The 19,894-nt window shown below is 41.1% G+C and overlaps 3 protein-coding genes across 8 annotated transcripts; all 3 read left to right on the forward strand.

The window, feature by feature from the left end:
* The first annotated feature begins 563 nt into the window (after window positions 1-563).
* LOC131457900 (uncharacterized) lies at window positions 564-4,773 on the forward strand. 2 transcript variants are annotated; one of them, XM_058626414.1, is made up of 5 exons: window positions 564-679; window positions 1,543-1,861; window positions 1,942-2,249; window positions 2,353-2,448; window positions 3,873-4,773. In XM_058626414.1, the coding sequence occupies exons 2-5, from the start codon at window positions 1,553-1,555 to the stop codon at window positions 4,030-4,032; spliced, it is 873 nt and encodes a 290-aa protein (XP_058482397.1). In that variant the 5' UTR covers window positions 564-679; window positions 1,543-1,552; the 3' UTR covers window positions 4,033-4,773. The 2 variants fall into 2 exon arrangements, with proteins under 2 accessions (XP_058482397.1, XP_058482398.1); XM_058626415.1 differs by lacking the exon at window positions 564-679 and adding an exon at window positions 2,992-3,030 and having other exon boundaries at window positions 3,873-4,051.
* Window positions 4,774-5,903: 1,130 nt separating this feature from the next.
* Window positions 5,904-12,273, forward strand: cct8 (chaperonin containing TCP1, subunit 8 (theta)). Of its 3 annotated transcripts, none has more exons than XM_058628157.1 (16): window positions 5,904-6,061; window positions 7,205-7,295; window positions 7,430-7,509; window positions 7,609-7,758; window positions 7,935-8,115; window positions 8,211-8,272; window positions 8,358-8,495; window positions 8,680-8,858; window positions 9,020-9,086; window positions 9,158-9,245; window positions 9,336-9,451; window positions 9,597-9,668; window positions 9,771-9,935; window positions 10,139-10,258; window positions 10,884-11,005; window positions 11,999-12,273. In XM_058628157.1, the coding sequence occupies exons 1-15, from the start codon at window positions 6,002-6,004 to the stop codon at window positions 10,989-10,991; spliced, it is 1,677 nt and encodes a 558-aa protein (XP_058484140.1). In that variant the 5' UTR covers window positions 5,904-6,001; the 3' UTR covers window positions 10,992-11,005; window positions 11,999-12,273. The 3 variants fall into 3 exon arrangements, with proteins under 3 accessions (XP_058484140.1, XP_058484141.1, XP_058484143.1); XM_058628158.1 differs by having other exon boundaries at window positions 10,884-10,994; XM_058628160.1 differs by lacking the exon at window positions 10,884-11,005.
* A 1,376-nt stretch (window positions 12,274-13,649) lies between these two features.
* rskrb (ribosomal protein S6 kinase related b) lies at window positions 13,650-19,891 on the forward strand. Of its 3 annotated transcripts, none has more exons than XM_058628124.1 (13): window positions 13,650-13,952; window positions 15,680-15,958; window positions 16,038-16,121; window positions 16,261-16,329; window positions 16,733-16,802; window positions 17,370-17,477; window positions 17,735-17,775; window positions 17,985-18,012; window positions 18,099-18,188; window positions 18,262-18,371; window positions 18,542-18,652; window positions 18,727-18,840; window positions 18,923-19,891. In XM_058628124.1, exons 1-13 carry the CDS (start codon window positions 13,914-13,916, stop codon window positions 19,157-19,159), a joined length of 1,380 nt encoding a protein of 459 aa, XP_058484107.1. In that variant the 5' UTR covers window positions 13,650-13,913; the 3' UTR covers window positions 19,160-19,891. The 3 variants fall into 3 exon arrangements, with proteins under 3 accessions (XP_058484107.1, XP_058484108.1, XP_058484109.1); XM_058628125.1 differs by having other exon boundaries at window positions 13,651-13,952; window positions 18,283-18,371; XM_058628126.1 differs by lacking the exon at window positions 13,650-13,952 and adding an exon at window positions 14,377-14,511.
* Window positions 19,892-19,894: the final 3 nt, after the last annotated feature.

The following is a 19,894-nucleotide window of genomic DNA, read 5'->3' on the forward strand; positions in this document are numbered from 1 at the left end:
CAATAAAATGTGTAACAAAAGTGAAGAAAATCAGCTTTATTGTGATTTTTTTGAGTGTGCGTGTGTGTGTGTGTGTGTGTTTACCAAAATATTATCACAGTTTATTGTGTTGGATTGATAAAAATCTTTGAAATCAACAATCTTTCATAAAAATAATAATAATAATAATAATAATAATAGAATAATTAATAATAATATATATAATAATAATAATAACAAACAAAAAGTACAGTAATACAGTAAAGTTTCCTCTTTTTTTAATTGGTGGTTTTCTGTCAGAACCAAAGAAACACTATTTCACACCAGCTAGAACAAAGTATCATTAATACACATTTTTCTTACAGAATATACAAGAAGATAATATATATATGAATATTAAATAAATAAATAAATGTAATTATTTATTTAAACTCACTTTCTAATATCATTATTGAACTTTACTGACTTAATATTCCATATATTAAATAAAACAGATTTTCAAACGGTCCTCAAAATATGGTGACGTCACGTGCACGCTGTGGCGACGTAGCGTTCTACGTCATTACGTCAGTGAGGTTTTTTTACGTGAAGGGCGTGGCGTGTGTGGGATTATCGTCCGCCGCCAAATTCAAACAGAGAAAGAAAAGAAGAGAAGCAGCAGCTGAAACTCACAGGACAGAGGAAATATCACAACTTCCAGGTAAAGTTGTGCCACACAAAGACAAGGAAAACCGCGTCTATTTCGTCGTTTATCGTCGTTTATCGTCGTTTATCGTGTAATTGACGTTAATTTAATATAGCTGTAAATTTACTGAGCTAACGCGGTTACTACACACACACACACACTAACGGTGTCCTCTGTGGAGAACAGTCCTCTTTTTGTCCTCCACATGTTCCTTTTCTTTATTACGTGGAACTTAATTTGTGGTTGTAAGTCAATATACTGTGTTAAATGTGTTATTTCTTCAGTGGCAGTGATTTGAATGGAGACGGTTGAGTTAAAATGGTTACCGATATTTATTTTTGTCTTTGTTTTAACATCGTACATCAGAAACACACCACATACATGTGGAAAAACCCCATTATTTGCCTTTTTATAATAGAAAACTGAATTTGAACCATTTTATGGGAACTATATTCCCATTCCCATATTTTATGGGAACTATATTCCTATAAATTCCCATAAATGCCCATAAATTCCAATTCCCATTTTATGGGAACTATATTCCCATAAAAATACCGTTTTATGCAAACCCTTGGCAAAGAAACATTTACACATTTCTTGAAATGATTACATGCTGTTACTGTAAGTATTTACTGAACAACTTACATGTTGTATGTTAGCATGTGTTTTGTTTAATAGTTGTAAATAATGATAATTGTCGTCAGTGATTAATCGATTGTTGCATTAAATGAAAAGTTTAAGAGGGCATCAAACTGTTTTTTGATTGTTTTTTTTTAATATAAAAAGGAGAAATGGAAGCAAAATATAAATGACTTAAATATTGTGTTTGCTGTACTTGCTAAGATGACTGTTGAACTCCTGTGTTGCTCCTGTCTCAGCTCAGTCAGCATGTCGTCTTCAGTGATGGATGGAGTCGGTCGTGTTGTGGTGGGAGTGTGGCGTGCACACACCGTCCTGGACGAGTCTGACTGTGCAGAGAGTTCACCAGAAGCCCCAGACCGCTTCCGCAAGCTTCGGTCCTCGTCTTCACTGAACTCCCTGCGCATGTCTTTGCGCAAGCGTCTCCCGCTGCGTTCTGTCCAGGCCAACTCTCTTCCTGAGAATCTGACCCATGAACCAGAGAAGCAGCAACCAAAACCCAGCACCATGCGCAAACTTACACGCAGTGCCCGGAACTCTGTCACTGAAGTCTACCAGGTAGATTTTGTATGATTGTTATGGATTTATCTGTCTGAATTTGGAGCTGCTTGACCAAACATTTGTCTTCCTTCTGTCAGAGACTGCAGAGGACGAAAGAGTTCTCACGGGAGGAGTGTTTGGTGGCGACCCCGGGTAAGATGTGTGATGGTGACGGGCCAAGTGCATCAAGTTCTCGCACTCCTAAATGTACTCCTGGCAGACGTGCGACCCCCAAACGTACCCCGAGATCAGCTGCCAAGCCCGGACGCACTCCAGGTTCACGGGGGAGGAAGACTCCTGAGGCTGGAGGACGCGGGGTGAAAACAGGAGGAGGCCGGAGGCAGCTTGTCCGAATGGCTGCTTTACGGAGTCCATTTGCCTCACCCAACACACAGAACCAGAGGCAGTATGGGTTTTTTATGAATTACCAGCTAAAGGTTGCATAATATACACCATACAGCTGTTGTTTTTCCCACTTTCTGATTATTATTTGTTTTCTCTGTTGACAGCAAATTCGACAAAGACTTGGAGTCTGTGTCCAGTGGACTCGGAAGACTCAAATATCTGTCCAGGGCCTTCAATGACATGATTGGAAGAGATGACAGGTAGAGAATCTGCATTTTGTTCCATATCTCTAAAGTCATTTGATATATCTTTATTTTATTGTGTCAGTGTGTGTGTATTTCTCTGGTCAGTTTGCTTTTATTAAGAACATATTCTGGTAAGGAGGGAAGCACAGTCATGCTGCCTCCTCCTCCTCCTCCTCCCAGTTTGCAGTGCAGCTCGTGGGTCTGCTGACTTCCTACCCTTCCCCCTCACACTCAGCCTCTTCCCGCCTCTATTTAAAAAGCGATCCGTGTTTCTGGTATTTGGGTGAGGAGGGGGTGAGGGGGGAGACAGCAGGAGGAAAGCATATGGGTGTGGGAACCAGAGCCAGATGAAAAGACAAAAATGTGCTTGAGAGACGTTGGTGTGTCGTGGCTTTACTTCCAGTGTTGACATTTAAAATGTCAGAGCAGCCTCCCACAGAGAATGAGATGCTGTGTGAACGACAGAGAGCCTCATCTCCAGCAGCCGTGACCTTGTCTCTCATCAGCGTGGATTACACGCAGGAACTTATACACTGGTCTATTTTTCTCCTACAACAGGCGCTTCAATTATTCCCTTATGGTGGAGTAGGTGAGAAGGTAAATTCAAACAAAAACAACTGTGCCATGCAGAACTATGAAAGTGCATGGCAGTGTTTGGTTGCATGAAATTGATTTCCATTTTTGCTTTTTATAACTCACATTATCCAAGTACAGGATGTTCTTCTCTGTCAGACTCACACTTCCTTCTTTCCTCACACATGTTGTCTTGATCTCTCGTCTCCTTATATCCTACGGCTCATTTCACATCTCAGAAATCCTCAAAAATGATGTGCGTCAACCAAAGTAGATGCCATCTGTGAAATCATTGTGAAAATGTCGTACTGGTTTTTAAAGCCTGAAAATGGCCCTTATGTCTGGATGCAGCTTTAACAACCATGTGTCCTGATAAGTCAACATTTGCTTTTTATTTTGTGATTTTTAAGGTCAAATTAGTAACATCTAATGGTGAGATTGCAGATTTTAACAATAGGGTGCCTCCGCTCAACCCCTCCCTTCGCAAAGCACATTGAGAACTACGGTGGCCTGTACACACCAGAAAAGATGGCCCCTGCCTGTATAAGAGGCTAAGAAAACCAAACATCTTTATTTTAAAACCATGATAGACAGAAAAACATTTTTATAAGTAGTATATTCAGTTATACAGTATATTCAACTAAACACAAAACTCAGCTCTTGCTATACGTTAATGACATCTATATACAAAAGAATAAGGAAAAGAACTATAAGACAATACACTAACAAATTTAACATGCGTCTGTTGATGCATGGTTGCCTTTGTCCTTTTATGTTGAATGTCACTATAAAAAAAGAATGATCTTCAGACTTGTGCACACACTGTCTCCATGACTCTTCCTCTCTCTTTCTCTCTCTTTGTGCAGAACCAGAACACGAGAACGTTGTGGAGGAGCATTGATGAGGAAGTTGGACCCCAGCGGTAAACTCAGTCGCTCAAACCTAACACATCGAGCCACAAACCTCTCAAACACCCTGGGAGGTTGGGCGCACACAGCTGTGAACACTGTGTGCAAACCCAACTAAACTGCATGCGTGTGTGTGTGTACAACACGGGACCTTTTGTAGCCATGTTTCCCATTTCTCGTTGTGTTACTGTGGGAATGTAAAACTGTTCCATGGCTCTGTGCTTTCTCTTTTATTTATGTGATGTGTAGTTACCAGCATCTATAGTCTGTAGGTATTGTGTTTACATGTCTCAGGTTGGCGAGCGCTGGATCAAATGTCCTCATTGTAGAAGGGTTTTTCTATGTGTCCACGTTATAGCTGCTACAGCCAAATGTCTTGTTACATTTTCAGAATACTAATATTGCTTGTGTTTATACTCCTGTATCTGCAGATTACAACTAATACTAAAGTTACTGACAAAGGAAAGAGAAGTCTTTCACTCACTTTATACGTATGTAATAATGTTCCTAACATTTCTTTTTTTACGTGTCATTTGATTATACCAAATAGTAAGTGCATTTTCTATGAAGGGAGACCTTTTTTATACATAAAGCGTAGCCAGTATTTGAATAGGAATTTTCTTTTTCTTGACACTTTAAATGTGCTGTGGATAATTCACACAGCAACAGTGCCCATTAATCATTTTAGAATGTTAGAGGGAGGATGTAATGGTTCATTAAGTGATGATGTTGTGAAGCCTTATTGAGGGAGTTGTTAGTGTAGTGAATGTCAAGCAAATGGCCTTAAATGAAGAAAAGAGAGACTTTGTGTTTGAATGTGAAAAAAGTTGCACCCATTAAAATCTTTAAGCTCCATCAATTCAAATGTCTTGGCTTTATTTTGTTTTATTTTGCAGAGCATGTTTGTTATCTGGGCTGTTTCTGTGATACCTCAGTGTCTCAGGCTGCTCTGGGGCATTTATTTATATGTTGTCATTCTTTTCCATACACACACACACACACACACAGAAAACATGGCCCATAAACAAATCATTTCTCTGTTTTTGCTGAATAAAATGTATAAATGCAAAAGTGTTGTGATCTGTGATTGATGTAGTGATCCTGGTCGGTAATCCAGTCTTGACCTCAATTATTTTCCAGTAAACATAATCCAAAAACAGTCTGCCTCAACAAATACACATATCACTTATACACACATGCTTTGACTTTCTGATATGAATGTAAATCATATACAAGATTTACTTCACAAAAACTATTTTGTTTTTCAGATTAATTGTGGATTGAATGATTCAGTGTTTTGTAAAATGGAAAAATAAAGTCTATCTTGGGAATTAGTATAATTGGTATTCTGGTTTTACTTGGAATTTTTTTATTCAGAAATCAATAACTAAAATTATTGGCTAAATCACTGAAATTATTGAAGAAAAAAGCCCTTAAATTAATAGGAATGACTGTTTATTTGAAGGTTATAATAGTTTGGGATTTTTCATTAGTTTTAGGTTTTATTTAGTTTTTATTTTTTGCAAATGCTTAGTTTTAGTTTAGTTTGTTTTTTTGTAATATGGAGTATTAGGTGCAAGATGCAAAAGTATAAAGTGTCGTAACAACTCAACAGATGCCATTTCAAAAAAGTATGAGGACAAATGAACAACCATCACTGAATCAAATATAGTCTACAAGAATAGACTGGCGTTTTTGTTTTTATTTCAGTTAACGAAACTGTTTTTCAATTTTAGTTTTGGTTGTATTGTTAGTCTTCGTTAACTATAATAACCCAAGAGTCCTACCTTTCTAATTTATATTCCTTTTTATTTATAATACAACACCGTTTCTTTGTCTTTGAAGGAGAAAAGGGAGGATAAAAGGAAACATACAGAAAACAGCGCTCTCTGGTGGTGTGTCACTATTACCGCTGTTGGAAATGTGAGTCGCTCGCTTGCACTTTTGGCCCTCGTTGTTCCCTGTCGCTCGTGCACGCCTCGCTGAAGTGGCTCCTCCTCGTCGCTCTCTCCGGCTTTGTACCCAGAGCTGAACGCACGCCGCGGCTAAACCTTCTCCACCACACCGGAGCTGCTAAACATCGGAAAATGGCTCTTCACGTCCCCAGAGCTCCGGGCTTTGCCCAAATGTTAAAGGATGGCGCCAAGGTGAGCGCCTACCACCGCGCCGGAGCATTTTGTTAGCTGTAGAGTGAATTATTGTGTGAGGCAGCATGCTACCTAGCATTAGCACGTTCCTCCGCAGTCATGTGGGAGAGTTCTAGAAGCAGCCAGGCCGCTCACAGGCGGGCTGGCTTATTGGTTTTGGCCCAAAGTCTGTTCCGTTACCTTTAACTGCGTCGTCTCTTAAACATAATGTGTGTGCCGGTGAAAAAAGGAGTGAACGAAGAGTGAAAGCAGCAGTGATAACAGCAGTGATAACAGCAGTGATAACAGGAGTGAATACAGTCACACCCCGTTAGCTTTTAGCTCAGTGTTACACACTGTGTCATCTCAGCTCTATGATGCTGATTGATGCTCATTGCTCTTCTAAGTCAGCTGACTTCAGACTCCATCACATCTTTACGTCTAAAACATCTAAATTATGCTTAAACATTTCCTATTAATTCAAGGTTTTTGTGTTTCCATAAGCTTTTATTGATAACAAATGCAATTAAGGAACACAATCTTACACCACTTCCTCATTCTGAGACGTCCATTCAAATGATATATTTATTATTTTTTTTTATTCGTATAGTCTGTCGGTTTATTAATTGTTATTTTGCTTTGCCATAATGTCTAGTGATCCTTTTGTTGTGCACAAAAAAAGCAAACGCAGATCCACTGACCTACAATGATGCATTAACAGATATATGTAGTGTATCACCTACCCTGTGATGTAGTAAATAAATAATCCAACAGTCTGCCTCTCAGCAATAAATCACAAAATATGATTACTAATAGTACTTGAACTGTTGATGCCTTGAGTTGCTGCTTTTGTTGGCTTTTTTTGATTATTGGCTATAATTGTACTCTTGTTCAGGGCTGCAACTAATGATTATTTTCATAATCAATTAACCTTCAAGTTGAAATTATTCAAGTAATTGTTGGAAATGACCTGGAAATGATGTTCAGTTTTAATGATTTCTTTGTTCTATGGAGCAAAGAAACCAGAAAATATTAACCTTTTTCAGAACCTGAAAAAACAGAAAACATGTTGATGAATTGATTATCAAAATAGTTCCCAAGTAATTTAGTTAACGATTAATCGAATAATTGTTTCAGCCCTAATTCTAAGTTTGTCTGTCGCAGCACTTTTCAGGGCTTGAAGAGGCCGTCTACCGCAACATCAGAGCCTGTAAGGAACTTTCTCAGACCACACGCACTGCGTATGGGCCAAACGGTAAGCACCCTCGCCCACTAGTTAGATGTACAGTATATTATTGTATGTTATGCATGTTGACCTGTGGAAACTTATGCCAGAGAAAGAGAGAGAGAGAGAAATGGTGACTTTGCAGTTGCATTGGTCCGTTTCAGGCATGAACAAAATGGTCATCAACCACCTGGAGAAGCTGTTTGTCACCAATGATGCAGCAACGATCCTCAGAGAGCTTGAAGTGAGGCCAACTTTACATGTTTGCACAACTCACTGGATCCTGGAATGTACAGGAGAGAAAAAAACTGACTTCTTTCTTCAATGTCAATTATTTTAATAGGTGCAGCATCCAGCGGCCAAAATGATTGTCATGGCATCCCACATGCAAGAGGAGGAAGTTGGGGATGGCACAAACTTTGTCCTGGTCTTTGCTGGAGCCCTGCTGGAGTTGGCTGAGGAGCTGCTGAGGATGGGCCTGTCTGTGTCAGAGGTGAGCATGTGTAGTATGTTTACATGGTTGTGTTAAATGTCTCATAGTTGCACTTGCACACCCAGATAATGCTTACATCCGGATGGACTTAAGCTGCATGCACAGAGCCTTCAGGCCAGCCTGAGTCCACCCTCTGATTGCAGTCTTCTTTAATACAAATGTCATCTTTGCCATAGGTGATTGAAGGATATGAGAAGGCATGTAAAAAGACTCTGGAGATTCTGCCAGACTGTGTATGTTCTGAAGTCAAGAACCTCCATGACATCAACGAGGCTACGTCATGCATCCGTACAGCAGTCATGAGCAAACAGTACGGCAACGAAGACTTCCTCGCCAACCTCATCGCACAGGCCTGTGGTGAGTGAGCCATCGAGGCTACTTCAACTAAACCTGTTTGTTTCATGTCACCTTTTAACTTTGGATTTCCTTCTCTTTACTGGTTTGTGCTGCAGTATCCATCTTCCCAGAGTCTGGCCATTTCAACGTCGACAACGTCAGAATCTGCAAGATCCTGGTGAGCAGCTTCATCCATTTAACTGCTTTTCCCCCCTGTGATTGTGTTATGTGTGTCTAAGTTTGTCTGTGTTTTTTTTTTCCAGGGTTGTGGTGTGACTGCATCCTCCATGCTACATGGTATGGTTTTTAAGAAGGAGGCAGAGGGAGACGTCACATCTGTTAAAGACGCAAAGATCGCAGTCTTCTCCTGCCCCTTTGACTGCATGGTGACAGAGACCAAGGTAACAATTGAGTCTGTCTCTTTAAATACATACAGACCAACTGACAGACATGAGACTATTTCATCTCCAAGAGTGGAGGCAAGAAATAGACTTCCTTCCAAAGTATTGTGATCTTTATTTCAGGGTTTTAGCGTGTGTGTCATTGAATTGAATGGTGCTAACGGCGATCTTCTCCCTCTCAAAGGGCACAGTGCTGATCAATAACGCACAGGAGCTCATGGACTTCAGTAAGGGAGAGGAGGATTTGATGGAGGTTCAGGTGAAGGCCATCAAGGAGGCCGGTGCCAACATTGTGGTCACTGGGGGAAAAGTGGCTGACATGGCGCTGCATTACGCCAACAAATACAAGCTCATGGTGGTCAGGTGAGACTGACAAGATCTCTGAGAATCCAAGTGATAAAATAGTCTTTTAAAATTGTCTTTCGAGGACTGTCCATCATATATTGTCATGGTCCTGGGTTTGTTTTGCTTCTGTCAATGACAGTATTGTAGTCACTGTTCATGTCCTCCTTTTCCTTCTTCAGGCTTAACAGCAAGTGGGACCTGAGGAGGTTATGTAGGACAGTGGGAGCTGTAGCACTGCCCAGGATGGTGAGTGTCCTCTTTTCATTCAGGTCTCATCATTAAATCAATCTCTTTATCATAATGTGATGCTTCCTCAGACGGCTCCAACCCCTGAGGAGATGGGTCACTGTGACAGTGTGTACCTGAGCGAGCTGGGTGACACACAGGTGGTCATCTTCAAACACGGTAAATCACCATCTTCTCGTTTTTAACCTGATTTATATTTGCTCTGTGTATTCCAGATGTAATGTATTGTTTAATTGTTGCTTCTAACAGAGACAGAGGACAGTGCCATCTCTACAATTGTGATCAGAGGCTCCACTGACAACCTGTTGGATGACATTGAGAGGGCTGTAGATGATGGAGTCAACACCTTCAAAGTTCTTGTCAGAGTAAGTACTTTGTGTGTTATTTAATACAGAGTCAATGTAAAAGGATTCATTTGTTAAAAGTTAAATTCTTGAGTTTGCCAGCTGTTGAATCTTTTAAAGTTTTTATTAAGTTTTCATCTTAATCAGTTTCTGTGATTGTTTCTAGGACAAGCGACTGGTTCCTGGAGCCGGAGCCACTGAGATTGAGTTGGCCAAACAGATCACTTCATACGGAGAGGTAAACTGAGTGTGGATGAAATGCTGCTTTATTTGCCTGTGAAGTGCATCACAGTCGGTTAGTTTACAGAATCATGAGCATGTTTTCTCCCCCTCCGTGTAGTCCTGCCCTGGTCTGGAACAGTACGCCATTAAAAAGTTTGCTGAAGCCTTCGAGGCGTTGCCACGTGCACTGGCTGAGAACTCTGGCGTGAAGGGGAGCGAGCTCATCTCTAAGCTGTACTCTGCTCATCACGAGGGCAACAAAAACATGGGCTTTGACATCGAGGTCTGTATTTGTGAAGTAAAGTGTGTATGACTTTATTATTTTAGTTATTTGGTCCAAACAAATCCGAACTAAATGACATTATCATGGTTGAGCATCAACAGTCATAAAACCGTTGTTTAAGAGTCCGAGTCATACGTTGCCTTGTGTGCTGTGTGAATGTGACGATGTGAAGACTGATGACGTGCCTGTGATGTTGTCTTTAGGGAGAAGGCCCCGCTGTGAAGGACATGCTGGAAGCCGGCATTCTGGACCCGTTCCTGGTGAAATACTGGGGCATCAAAATGGCCTCCAATGCTGCCATCACAATACTTCGAGTTGACCAGGTGTGTAAACAAACACTTCAGTTCTGTTCCATGTGACTTCACCTTTATCATCCACGGAGCTCGAGGGTGAATCTGAATACATGGCAAACATATATATTATATTTTTAAAAACTATTTTAGCAGCTGTATCATGTGACCATTTAAATATTAAAGTCATAAACGTTGGTGGTGTGAAGAGATACATGAGTCACAGCAGTATCTCTGACCCCTGTGAACCAGGCTTTACACATTAGTTATGTGTTCTTTTACAACACCGTCACATATGAACAATAGTTTATTTATCATCATTTATATAATATATATATATAGTTCCTCCTATTACAACCTTAGTGTACCTTCATTTTTTGGGCGAATATTTGTAGTTTCTATATTTTTCCGCCTTGCGTCAGGTGTGTGCTTTTGTCTTTATGGCTTCACGTCGTTTAAATAAACAAAGTTAACGCGTAGACGACAGTTTGTCATGGCTTCTGTAGCTCATTACTTCTGTTTGTTTGGGTTTACAATGTTCTAACCTCACTTTATTCTGCAGGTTAAGTTTTTCCTGAATGATTTGCTCCTGGTTGTCGATGTTAATGTGTGTGTGTGTGTGTGTGAATATAAGTATGTGTATATATATATGATCCAGATCATCATGGCTAAAGCTGCAGGCGGACCCAAGATTCCCAAACAGAGAGGCGATTGGGACAAGGACAGTTGGGACGAAGAGCCTGAAAAGTTTCAAACTCACCATTAGAGGGTGCTTTTTCAGTAGGTCCTGGAATGTGTGTGTGCGGCGATTATTTGAAACTCACATCAGTGTGATTAATCTCTCACAGACCACTGAAGGTTTTTAAGAGTTTGGAGTGTTTTTTTTTGCCTGTCACTGCTAACACTGAGTGTGACACAAAACTCACTGTAAAGAAATCGTGTACAGTGGCGTGGACTCAGCCACGTCACAGGTGTTTGTTGTTATCGTCGCTCACTGAACGTGCACAGAACAGAGTGTGGTGTGTTAGCATGCTGCATGATCACACTAACACTTTTCTCTACAGTGCTCGACCTCGGCCTCGCCTGTCACACACACACACACAGCATGTCTGAGTCGTGTTTGAAGGATCATTTTCTTTGTCATTCATCATTATTATGCCATGTTACTTCATGAGGCTATTTATATTAATCTTTTATTATAACATTTATAGATGAACTCGGTGCTCTTCAGAGGTTGTACTCCCGGTATAAGTCTTAAGTAAAAGGCTGGAGAAACAAAATCTCCTGTCACTTAAACCAGTGTCAGTAACCACAGCCTTAAAATCCACAGCTTTTACTCGCTGTCACGTTTTTTAGCGGCTGTGCTTCTGCTGTGCTGTGGTTTATCTCAGCACTGAACATTGATAAGTAAAGACCATTTTATGGGTATTTCTTTGTGAATTGTATGTGCTGCATATTTGTAGCACGTTTTCTCTGAGCACATACTCGTCGTCCCTGTATGTGCTCATGAATATTTGATATTCTTGGTGTCCACTGGGGATTCAATCACTTCTTTCAACTTAGACACAGAATGTCAGTGGGGGTTTTTTTTACGTTTGTGTTCAGAGATGAATTCATGACGGACTGAGATGTTTATGAAGACTAATAATACTTAGTGGTATTAATATTTCTTTTATTTTGGACTGAATGACTTCTCACCTCAGCCTGCTGCTCACATCTGTGCTCAGTCAGGAAGGATTAACGTAACATGTTTTTCTTTGTGTCTCGTTTCAGATCATCATGGCTAAAGCAGCAGGGGGGCCGAAACCACCACAGGGCAAAAAAGACTTTGATAACGACGACTGAGGGAGACGCCGTCGCGCCCTAAACGCTCCTCCCACATAAATTCACAAGCCCTTTTCTACTTGTTTATTTAAAGCTCATCAGTTTGGTTTGTTTTGTAGAAATGACCGCGCACTGGTCAACGAATTATGATGTGAAAGTAAAAGGATGACACTGTTTGCTTTTTGTTCCTCGTCCCAAATAAAAGGCACTTGTGCCGTCATGTGTTTGGATCGTGGTTTCACTTTGTTTTGCTCTGCATTTGCAGTGCTTTTATACTTGGACTTAAACTTTTGTTTCAGAAGAAGAACTGAGCATTTCCTGTCACATGTCAGTGCCTTAAAAATGATGCACGTCCTGGTTTATTTTCAGAACAGGTGAACTGAAGAGTGAGCGCTCCACTGCATGTAGGATGCATCACAGCTACTTTTATTTTACAGCTGCAGCTAATGATTATTTTCATAATTAATCTATTTTCTCAATTAATTGTTTGGTCCATAAAATGCCGTTTGGCTTTCCCAAACCTGGAATTGATATTCCTGAGTGTCTTATGTCCACAATGCAAAATGATTCATTTAGTAATTGATTGAAGGTGACATAGACCGGAAGCTCCAATTAACGCTGCGTTTGTGTGTATCTGCGTCATTACCTCGTTTATGAAACCCTAAAGTTTCAGAACAAACAGTTCAGCCACTGCTGAGAAAATAGTGTTGTATTGTTTTCCTGGGCTCTGCGAAGCGGATCGACACTTCCTTAATTTGATGTCGTCATCAGAAATCCTCACCACCGTAGCGCCTCCCGGTGCGGGCACTAGTCCGGGCACATCCGGTTGCGTACATTCAACCGCAGAAGAAGAAGAAGAACTAGTCTCGTTGTAGCTGCTGAGATGCAGAGCATCCACCGTGCCAGAGGGGGAGCTGTGTATCTGAGAGCTGGCATATCTATTACGTCACTTCCAGGTACCTGGCCAATCACAGGACAGTAGGAAAGCTCTCGTTGGCTGGCCAATCACAGCAACTGTTTGGTCTGAAACAGCGCGGCTGACGAGAGCGTCAGTGAGGAGATATTTTGATCGGCTCGTTTGCAGCGATTAGGAGGTTTTTAATCATGAAAACAAATTAATATATGTTAGTAGACCTCCATAACTAACATATATGTATGATACAAGCATCCTATGTCGCCTTTAATAATAGAATAATTGTTGCAGTACTAATGTATTTATTCTAACTACCTTTAAAAGCTTGAAAACACAAAATAGAAGGAAAATATTGACAGACATTTTCCCCTCTCTAACAAAGTAATATAACATACATTTTGGTTCAATTCAGTCATAATACACATGTTTATCATATGAATCTAACCAATGTTTATCAATGTCAGTATTCATCACATTTCCTCTTCCGCTTATGTTGTGCTACCCTTTTTTTTAAATTAATTATTACTTTTCCTTTTAAGTTTAAAATCCAATATAAATTGAAATATTGGACTGAGTACATTTATATATTATTCTGAAAATACTAAAGTTAATAGCTGTTTCTATTCAGTTGCTGTAGTTATCAGTTCCAGCAGAGGGCGCTAGACTCCAACGCGTTGCTTCCTTATTGGCTGGAAACGATGGGGTCGGATTTCGCTGACGTCACCACCTACACTCGGGATTAACTTGTTTTTTATGAGGTCAGATTATTCCAAGCTTTCTCAGGTTCATAATTTGATCTCATGTAGATTTTTTTATTTTATACACGTTTAAAATCGGTGTGCGCGTGACCGTGAAGATTCTGCGGCAACGAGGACGCGCACCACAGCGAGAGAGAGCGAGTGCACGCGCAGCAGAATGTGTGTAAAGTGGTGATTTTGTGTCACGGTGACGATGGTGATGATGGGAGCCCACTCCACGAAAAACACCACGGTGAGTACACGACACTGCTGGTTGCTCAGGTGACGCATTATGGGATGGTTTCCTTGTTTCCATAGCGATGTAAGGCAGGTAGCAACAACAACGGCACCTGAGTGACTTTAATTCAGCAGCGTTTATACAACTTTAAAGTATTATCAAACTTAAAATGATTATATTTGTGTTATTCACGAACTCTGCTTCTCTTTACTGCTCCAAAGAAAGCTACTTGGTTGTTTTTTAAAGGCCTTTATTTTGAAAGACAATATCGTCACATTTCCGGTGTTGACAGCGCTTCACAGAATGTGAACCGGAAGGGAAGACAAAAGACATACAATTAAAAACAAAAAATGTCCTTCCTTAAACTAAATTGTCTCACGATGTTGTTGTTTTCATTTTAAAGGCGCAGTCTGTGACGTTTAGGAGGCTTTTTATAAGTTAAGCTTAAACATTAACGTAGTGTTTTTGTATAAACCTCAGGTTCTGAGTCTTTAATGGAGACGGCGGCCATTTTCACCCACTATGTTTATACCATTAAAGTGAAGGCCACTGTGGGAAAAGGGGGTAGTTAAGAGTAAGTTAGTAGAGTTAGTTAGTTAGTTATTTTAATGATACCTGCGCATGTAGAAATGTGGACGTGGGACATTTTCAGGACCTGAAACCTGTGAGGTTTGGAACGCTCTGGTGTCGGCACTGACTGATTAAAGTCTTTCTTTTTCATCTGAGTCCATATTTGATGATAATAACATTGTGCACGGTTGATGACAGCACATGACCTCAGGGAGACCTCAGGGAGGACCATAAAGACTCCTCCATCTTTGTTTCCCTTGTTCAGTCACTAATGAGAGCACAACAGTGATGTAGATGTTTAGTGATGGGTTTTATAATGTAAACCCTTTGTAGTTTATATTAGACGTTATTCTACAGTCAGTGCAAAGGTTTAGAAATCAGGGCGACCGCTGGTCATTATGGGATGCTGAATTATGTATGTTTACCTCTTCTTAATAACAGTTTATTAATACTAACATTTATAACAGCAATAACAACATTTCACAGCAGTTCTGTTTCTCTCATCGGGACTTTTAATTATTTTAAATGTAAACAATTTATAATATAAACTAAATATTAAAGTAGTGAAGCAGGAATTCAAAAACGAAACTAAAGTTTTGGTGCATTAATCAACTTTTCTGAGAAAAGATATTTATCAGCCGACCAAACTCTTTTTTAATACGTAAAACTGACAATAAAATATGCAGTGAGCTGCTCGGCCAGTGCTGGGGGGAAATATCCGTCATATGAACTCTAACCCACAGTTGTGTTTAGTGTGAGATCAGCTGTGTTTACATTCATCACGTCCTCAGTGTGTGAATATGAAGCAATGCTTAGATAAAAGTGTCTATTATAAAGCATGTGTGATAAACTGAACCACCTCTGTTGGCTCACAGGTTTTTGTGCAATGAACTCACAGAAGGTCAAGTAAGAGCACATTGTTGTCATCATGCCAGCTCTGATAAGTTTAGTTATTATTATATTTGTCTTTGCATCACAAGCTCTGTTCATGCACAGTGTCTGCTGTCGTTTTGTGATGGAGATGAAATATGGAACATTTCTATGTCGAAATATTAAAGAACAACAAGACTAAGGTTATATTTAATATATTATATTTTATATTAGCCGAATAGTGACCGAAATGACTGTGGAAATTCATATGTCACTGAATATTCTCTCTGTCTGCCACTCAGACGTCCACTGATGCACAGGAAAACGATGGATGGCGAGGTTTCCTCTCCAGCGTGGGTCTGTCGATCCCAGCAGGCCTCTGTCGCCTGGCACCGCCTGCCCTGCGTTTGAACCGGCAGCGAATGCTGCGGGGAAAGTCTCCTGACGTCCCGGAGCACGTGCTGAGGCTGGCCGGAGTCGGTCCAAACAAGCTGAGGGCTGAGTGGACGCTGCCAGGCTTCATTAGTATGTTTCTGCCCGAGTTCCCCCACAGAACTGTGCCTCGACAAGAACACTTCCAGGTACATCTCAGTCCTGACAGGAAACACCAGGCCTGATAAAGACTGGATGATATACGACCTGTGTTTTTCATTACATCAGGTGTTGGGCTACATCGCCAAAGGTTCATTTGGACCCATCCTGAAAGTAAAGGACAGAGCTGAACAGAAAACATATGCAGTTAAAGTGAGTTTCAGTTTAAATGTGTTTCTGATTGTTATTTTGAATAAGTCAGGACTTTGAGGACTTAAACACACACACACACACACACACACACTTATTGAAGTCCTGTTGTGTTTCATCTCAGTGTGTTTGTTGTCAACAGGTCATACCCAAGTCAGAGATTCTGAGACTCGGGGTCTTAGAGCAGTCCAAAGAGGAAGTGATCGTGCAGGTAAGGGGCTTCTGTTAGGAATAAAGAGAATTCTGATGATTCACCAGCTTTTTAGAAAGACTCACTTTTTCCTCACAGACCTTTGAACCTGAAAGCTGTGAAGAAGTGATTTTAGAGGTGGTTTTATGACAGAAATACAAACATCGCCCTTCACTCACTCTTCTATGTTCTCAAATACTCACAAACCCTCAGATATTCAGGTGTAAAAAGCATGAATTTCTGTGTGCTGGTATTATTATTATATTAATATTCTCTTACTTATTGTCTGGACTTTGAGAGAATGTGTTGATCCTCACGATAAATGAAGCGTGTGTTAGACTGAAGTCACACATCAGTTATCAGACACTTCACGTCACAGGAGAAATATGGATTTTCAGGGTTGACTTGTGACTTTTGCCCACAGCGTCAGGTCCGTCACCCGTTTGTCCATGACCTTCAGGACTGTTGGCAGACACAGCGTCACCTCTACATTAGTGAGTCAGTCAGTTACCACTGCCCAAACCCCCCTCACTCCCCTGGTAGTCATGTCTAGGTTCTTCCCACAATTCCCATCCCAACACCTGAGAACACGATGAACCAAATACAACCAGCTTCCTTCTGTATTCCCTTTTATTTTTGCTTGTACCTGGAAACACAAACCTCAGACGATCACTGTCTTTGTTTCTCTCTTTTTTATTTTCATTTTATTTTTTTAAATCAGTCACTGACTCAGAAAGTGTTGTGACCCAGTTTGGACGGCTTCCACCCCCTCCCCCTGTGAACAGAGTGTGTGTGTTAGCCCCGGGAGCAGCTGTGGAGCAACGAGAACACATGTGAATGCACAGCCATGCTTGATATGAACCTGAACCTTTAACTGTGTTCTACTCAAACCCTGAAGGGACTGTTCTCCCACACACTTCTGCTTCGTAGACGAGTGAAAAACACAGATAGATTTCTGTGCACTGCTGAAGTCCTGGCTTTCAGACCTTCTCTCACCCTCACAGCACTCATGACGGTGACATGTGTTAACTGTGTGTGTGTGTGTGTGTCTCCTCCCTCAGTGTGCGATTACTGCAGCACAGGAGACCTGTACACGTACTGGCAGATGATCGGTCACTTCGCCGAGGACACGGTGCGAGTGTTTGCAGCAGAGTTGGCGTCTGCACTCGGTGAGGATGCAGAAACGCTTCAGCCTCACATACATTTATATAAGAGCTGGTGTTCATCTGCATGACACTTATGAAGTAACTAACACACCACAGAGATGCACAGAAACATCTTCATCTCTGTCACTGGGTTCTCTTTTCTCAGATTAAACCTTTTAAAGAAAATGAATGAATTGTTTGTAAGTTTAATGACGTCAGTGAGGAGAGTTCCTGGATCTTTGATGTGAATTGTGTTCACTGACTTTTGAACTTTCTTGAAGGCTTCCTGCACGACTTTGGGATCATTCACAGAGACGTGAAGGTATGTCAATAAATACAGCAACATTTGAATACTTTATACATTATAAATCATTAATCATGGAATATGTCACACATTTGTGTTCAACCAGTTAAAAACCTTTGTTACATTGATGCTACATATTGAAGTATAGTTCTATATAAATGTATGACACAGTGGAAGATTTCTCCACAGATGAGTGAATGTGTCTTCTTTAACCTTCTTGTCTGTAGATGGAGAACATTCTGCTGACGGACGACGGTGAGTAGAGACGAGTTCCCGGCAGAGAGCAGCGTCCTCTCTTTGTCTCGTGCTGGTTATGATGTGAGGTGAATGGTCTCTTCCAGGTCACCTGCGCTTGGCTGACTTTGGTTTGTCCCGTCGCCTGGAGAGAGGAGGACGAGCCTTCACCATCTGTGGAACAATCCAGTATATGGGTGAATACATGAATAAATAAACCTGTGCAGCATGAACACACAACAACAACAACAACAACAACAACAACAACAGCTGTTGTATCTGTGTCTGCAGCACCAGAGGTCCTGAGCGGTGGACCCTACAACCACGCAGCTGATTGGTGGTCGCTGGGAATTCTGCTTTTCTCATTGGTTACTGGAAAGGTGAGCTCCTGTTTCCTGTCTAATGATCTAATTCTTGCACAGCTGAGCTTAAATGATGCTGTGAAAGGAAGGCCGGGGGGATATTGCAGTAGATATTTTTGCACATTCTCAGGGATATTTTAGGTTTGTTGTTTTTTCACATGTAAAATGAAATGGTTCCTTCTCCTCAGTTCCCTGTGGCTGCAGAAGCAGACCACTGCAGTATGCTGAGGAGAGTCAGGAGTTTTCCGTATGAAATGCCGCTGAGCTTCAGCCCACAGTTTGCCTTGCTTGTAACTGAGGTAACTTTAATGACTGGGTTCACGTTTGTCACGTTGAATGTCAGACTGTGACTTTCACGTGTTTGTCTGTGCAGCTTTTGTGCAAAACTCCCGCTCGCCGCCTCAGGACCCTCGACCGCTTCAAACGACAAACCTTCTTCCATGGAACGACGTTTGACTTTGCTCTGCTGCAGCGCCATCCTGTGGAGGTAAGTGGTGCAGTCCCTGTGGTGATGGACATTCTCTGGAGCGTGAGTCAGATTTGTGCTGTTTCTCGTGGTCTGTGTGCAGGTGATTGTGGAGCTGAGAGAGAGACCGGACCGAGCTGCCAAAGCTCGCCGAGGCCTCACTCTGTCTCTGCAGCCTCTCAGAGGCTTCGACTACGACTCGCTCCTCAGCCCTGTGGCTGCACCTGACACTCAGCTGGACGCCCAGACTCAGACTCACACGGACCCGTTACTGCCTGGCCCAACGGTCCCACCGCAGCCTGCTCAGGAGAACGGTTCACGCAGAGAAGTGTTTGTTTGACGTGTGTTGTGGAACTCTCACCCTCACTTACTGGTGTGGTGCACCATGTAGAACGTCTTAATTAAAGTGTCAAAATAGCTGATCAGTAAAGAAGAGGAATGATCAACTTCCCCTCTTTTTGTGTGATTCACTGAGCACCGTTTTGTTTGACTATTGTTCCTTTTTCACTTTTCACAATGCACAGCAGCATTAATGACTCCACAGTGCACCACATGTCTCTTTTCCTTTTTTAAAGTAAAGTTAAATGTAGTGAATAAGTCACGTGATCAAACCACGTCTACAGAGCAGCAGCTACGTTTGTTTTCATGTTGCATGATCATAAAAGCACTTTTGTCTTTATATGAATAAAACTCCCTCCTCTGTGCATTATTCATGCTGTCATACATTTACTTTCATGATGAAGATGTTTCTGCTACTTTATCAGTTACAACAATGACTCAGGACCTCAGTTGTATTGATCCTCTCATGTTTTCATTCCATGTCTGTGTCACAGATGTTCATATTTACTTACCTGATTATTAGATGATGTTATGAGTTTGTGGATCGTGCCCTGGTGTTTACCCAGAATGCCTCAAGTGTGTGTGGTACTGAAAAATGTTTATTGATTTATAAATTCCTCTATACAGAGTTTATATTGAAATGTAGAATGATATTTGATGTGATATACTGTATGTTACAGTGTATTTTTGTAATATGACACAAATGTAATATTAAACTCTTACTGTACAGTGATTT

Source organism: Solea solea, chromosome 4 (assembly GCF_958295425.1).
Source record: "Solea solea chromosome 4, fSolSol10.1, whole genome shotgun sequence".
In the NCBI taxonomy this organism is placed as follows: Eukaryota; Metazoa; Chordata; class Actinopteri; order Pleuronectiformes; family Soleidae; genus Solea; species Solea solea.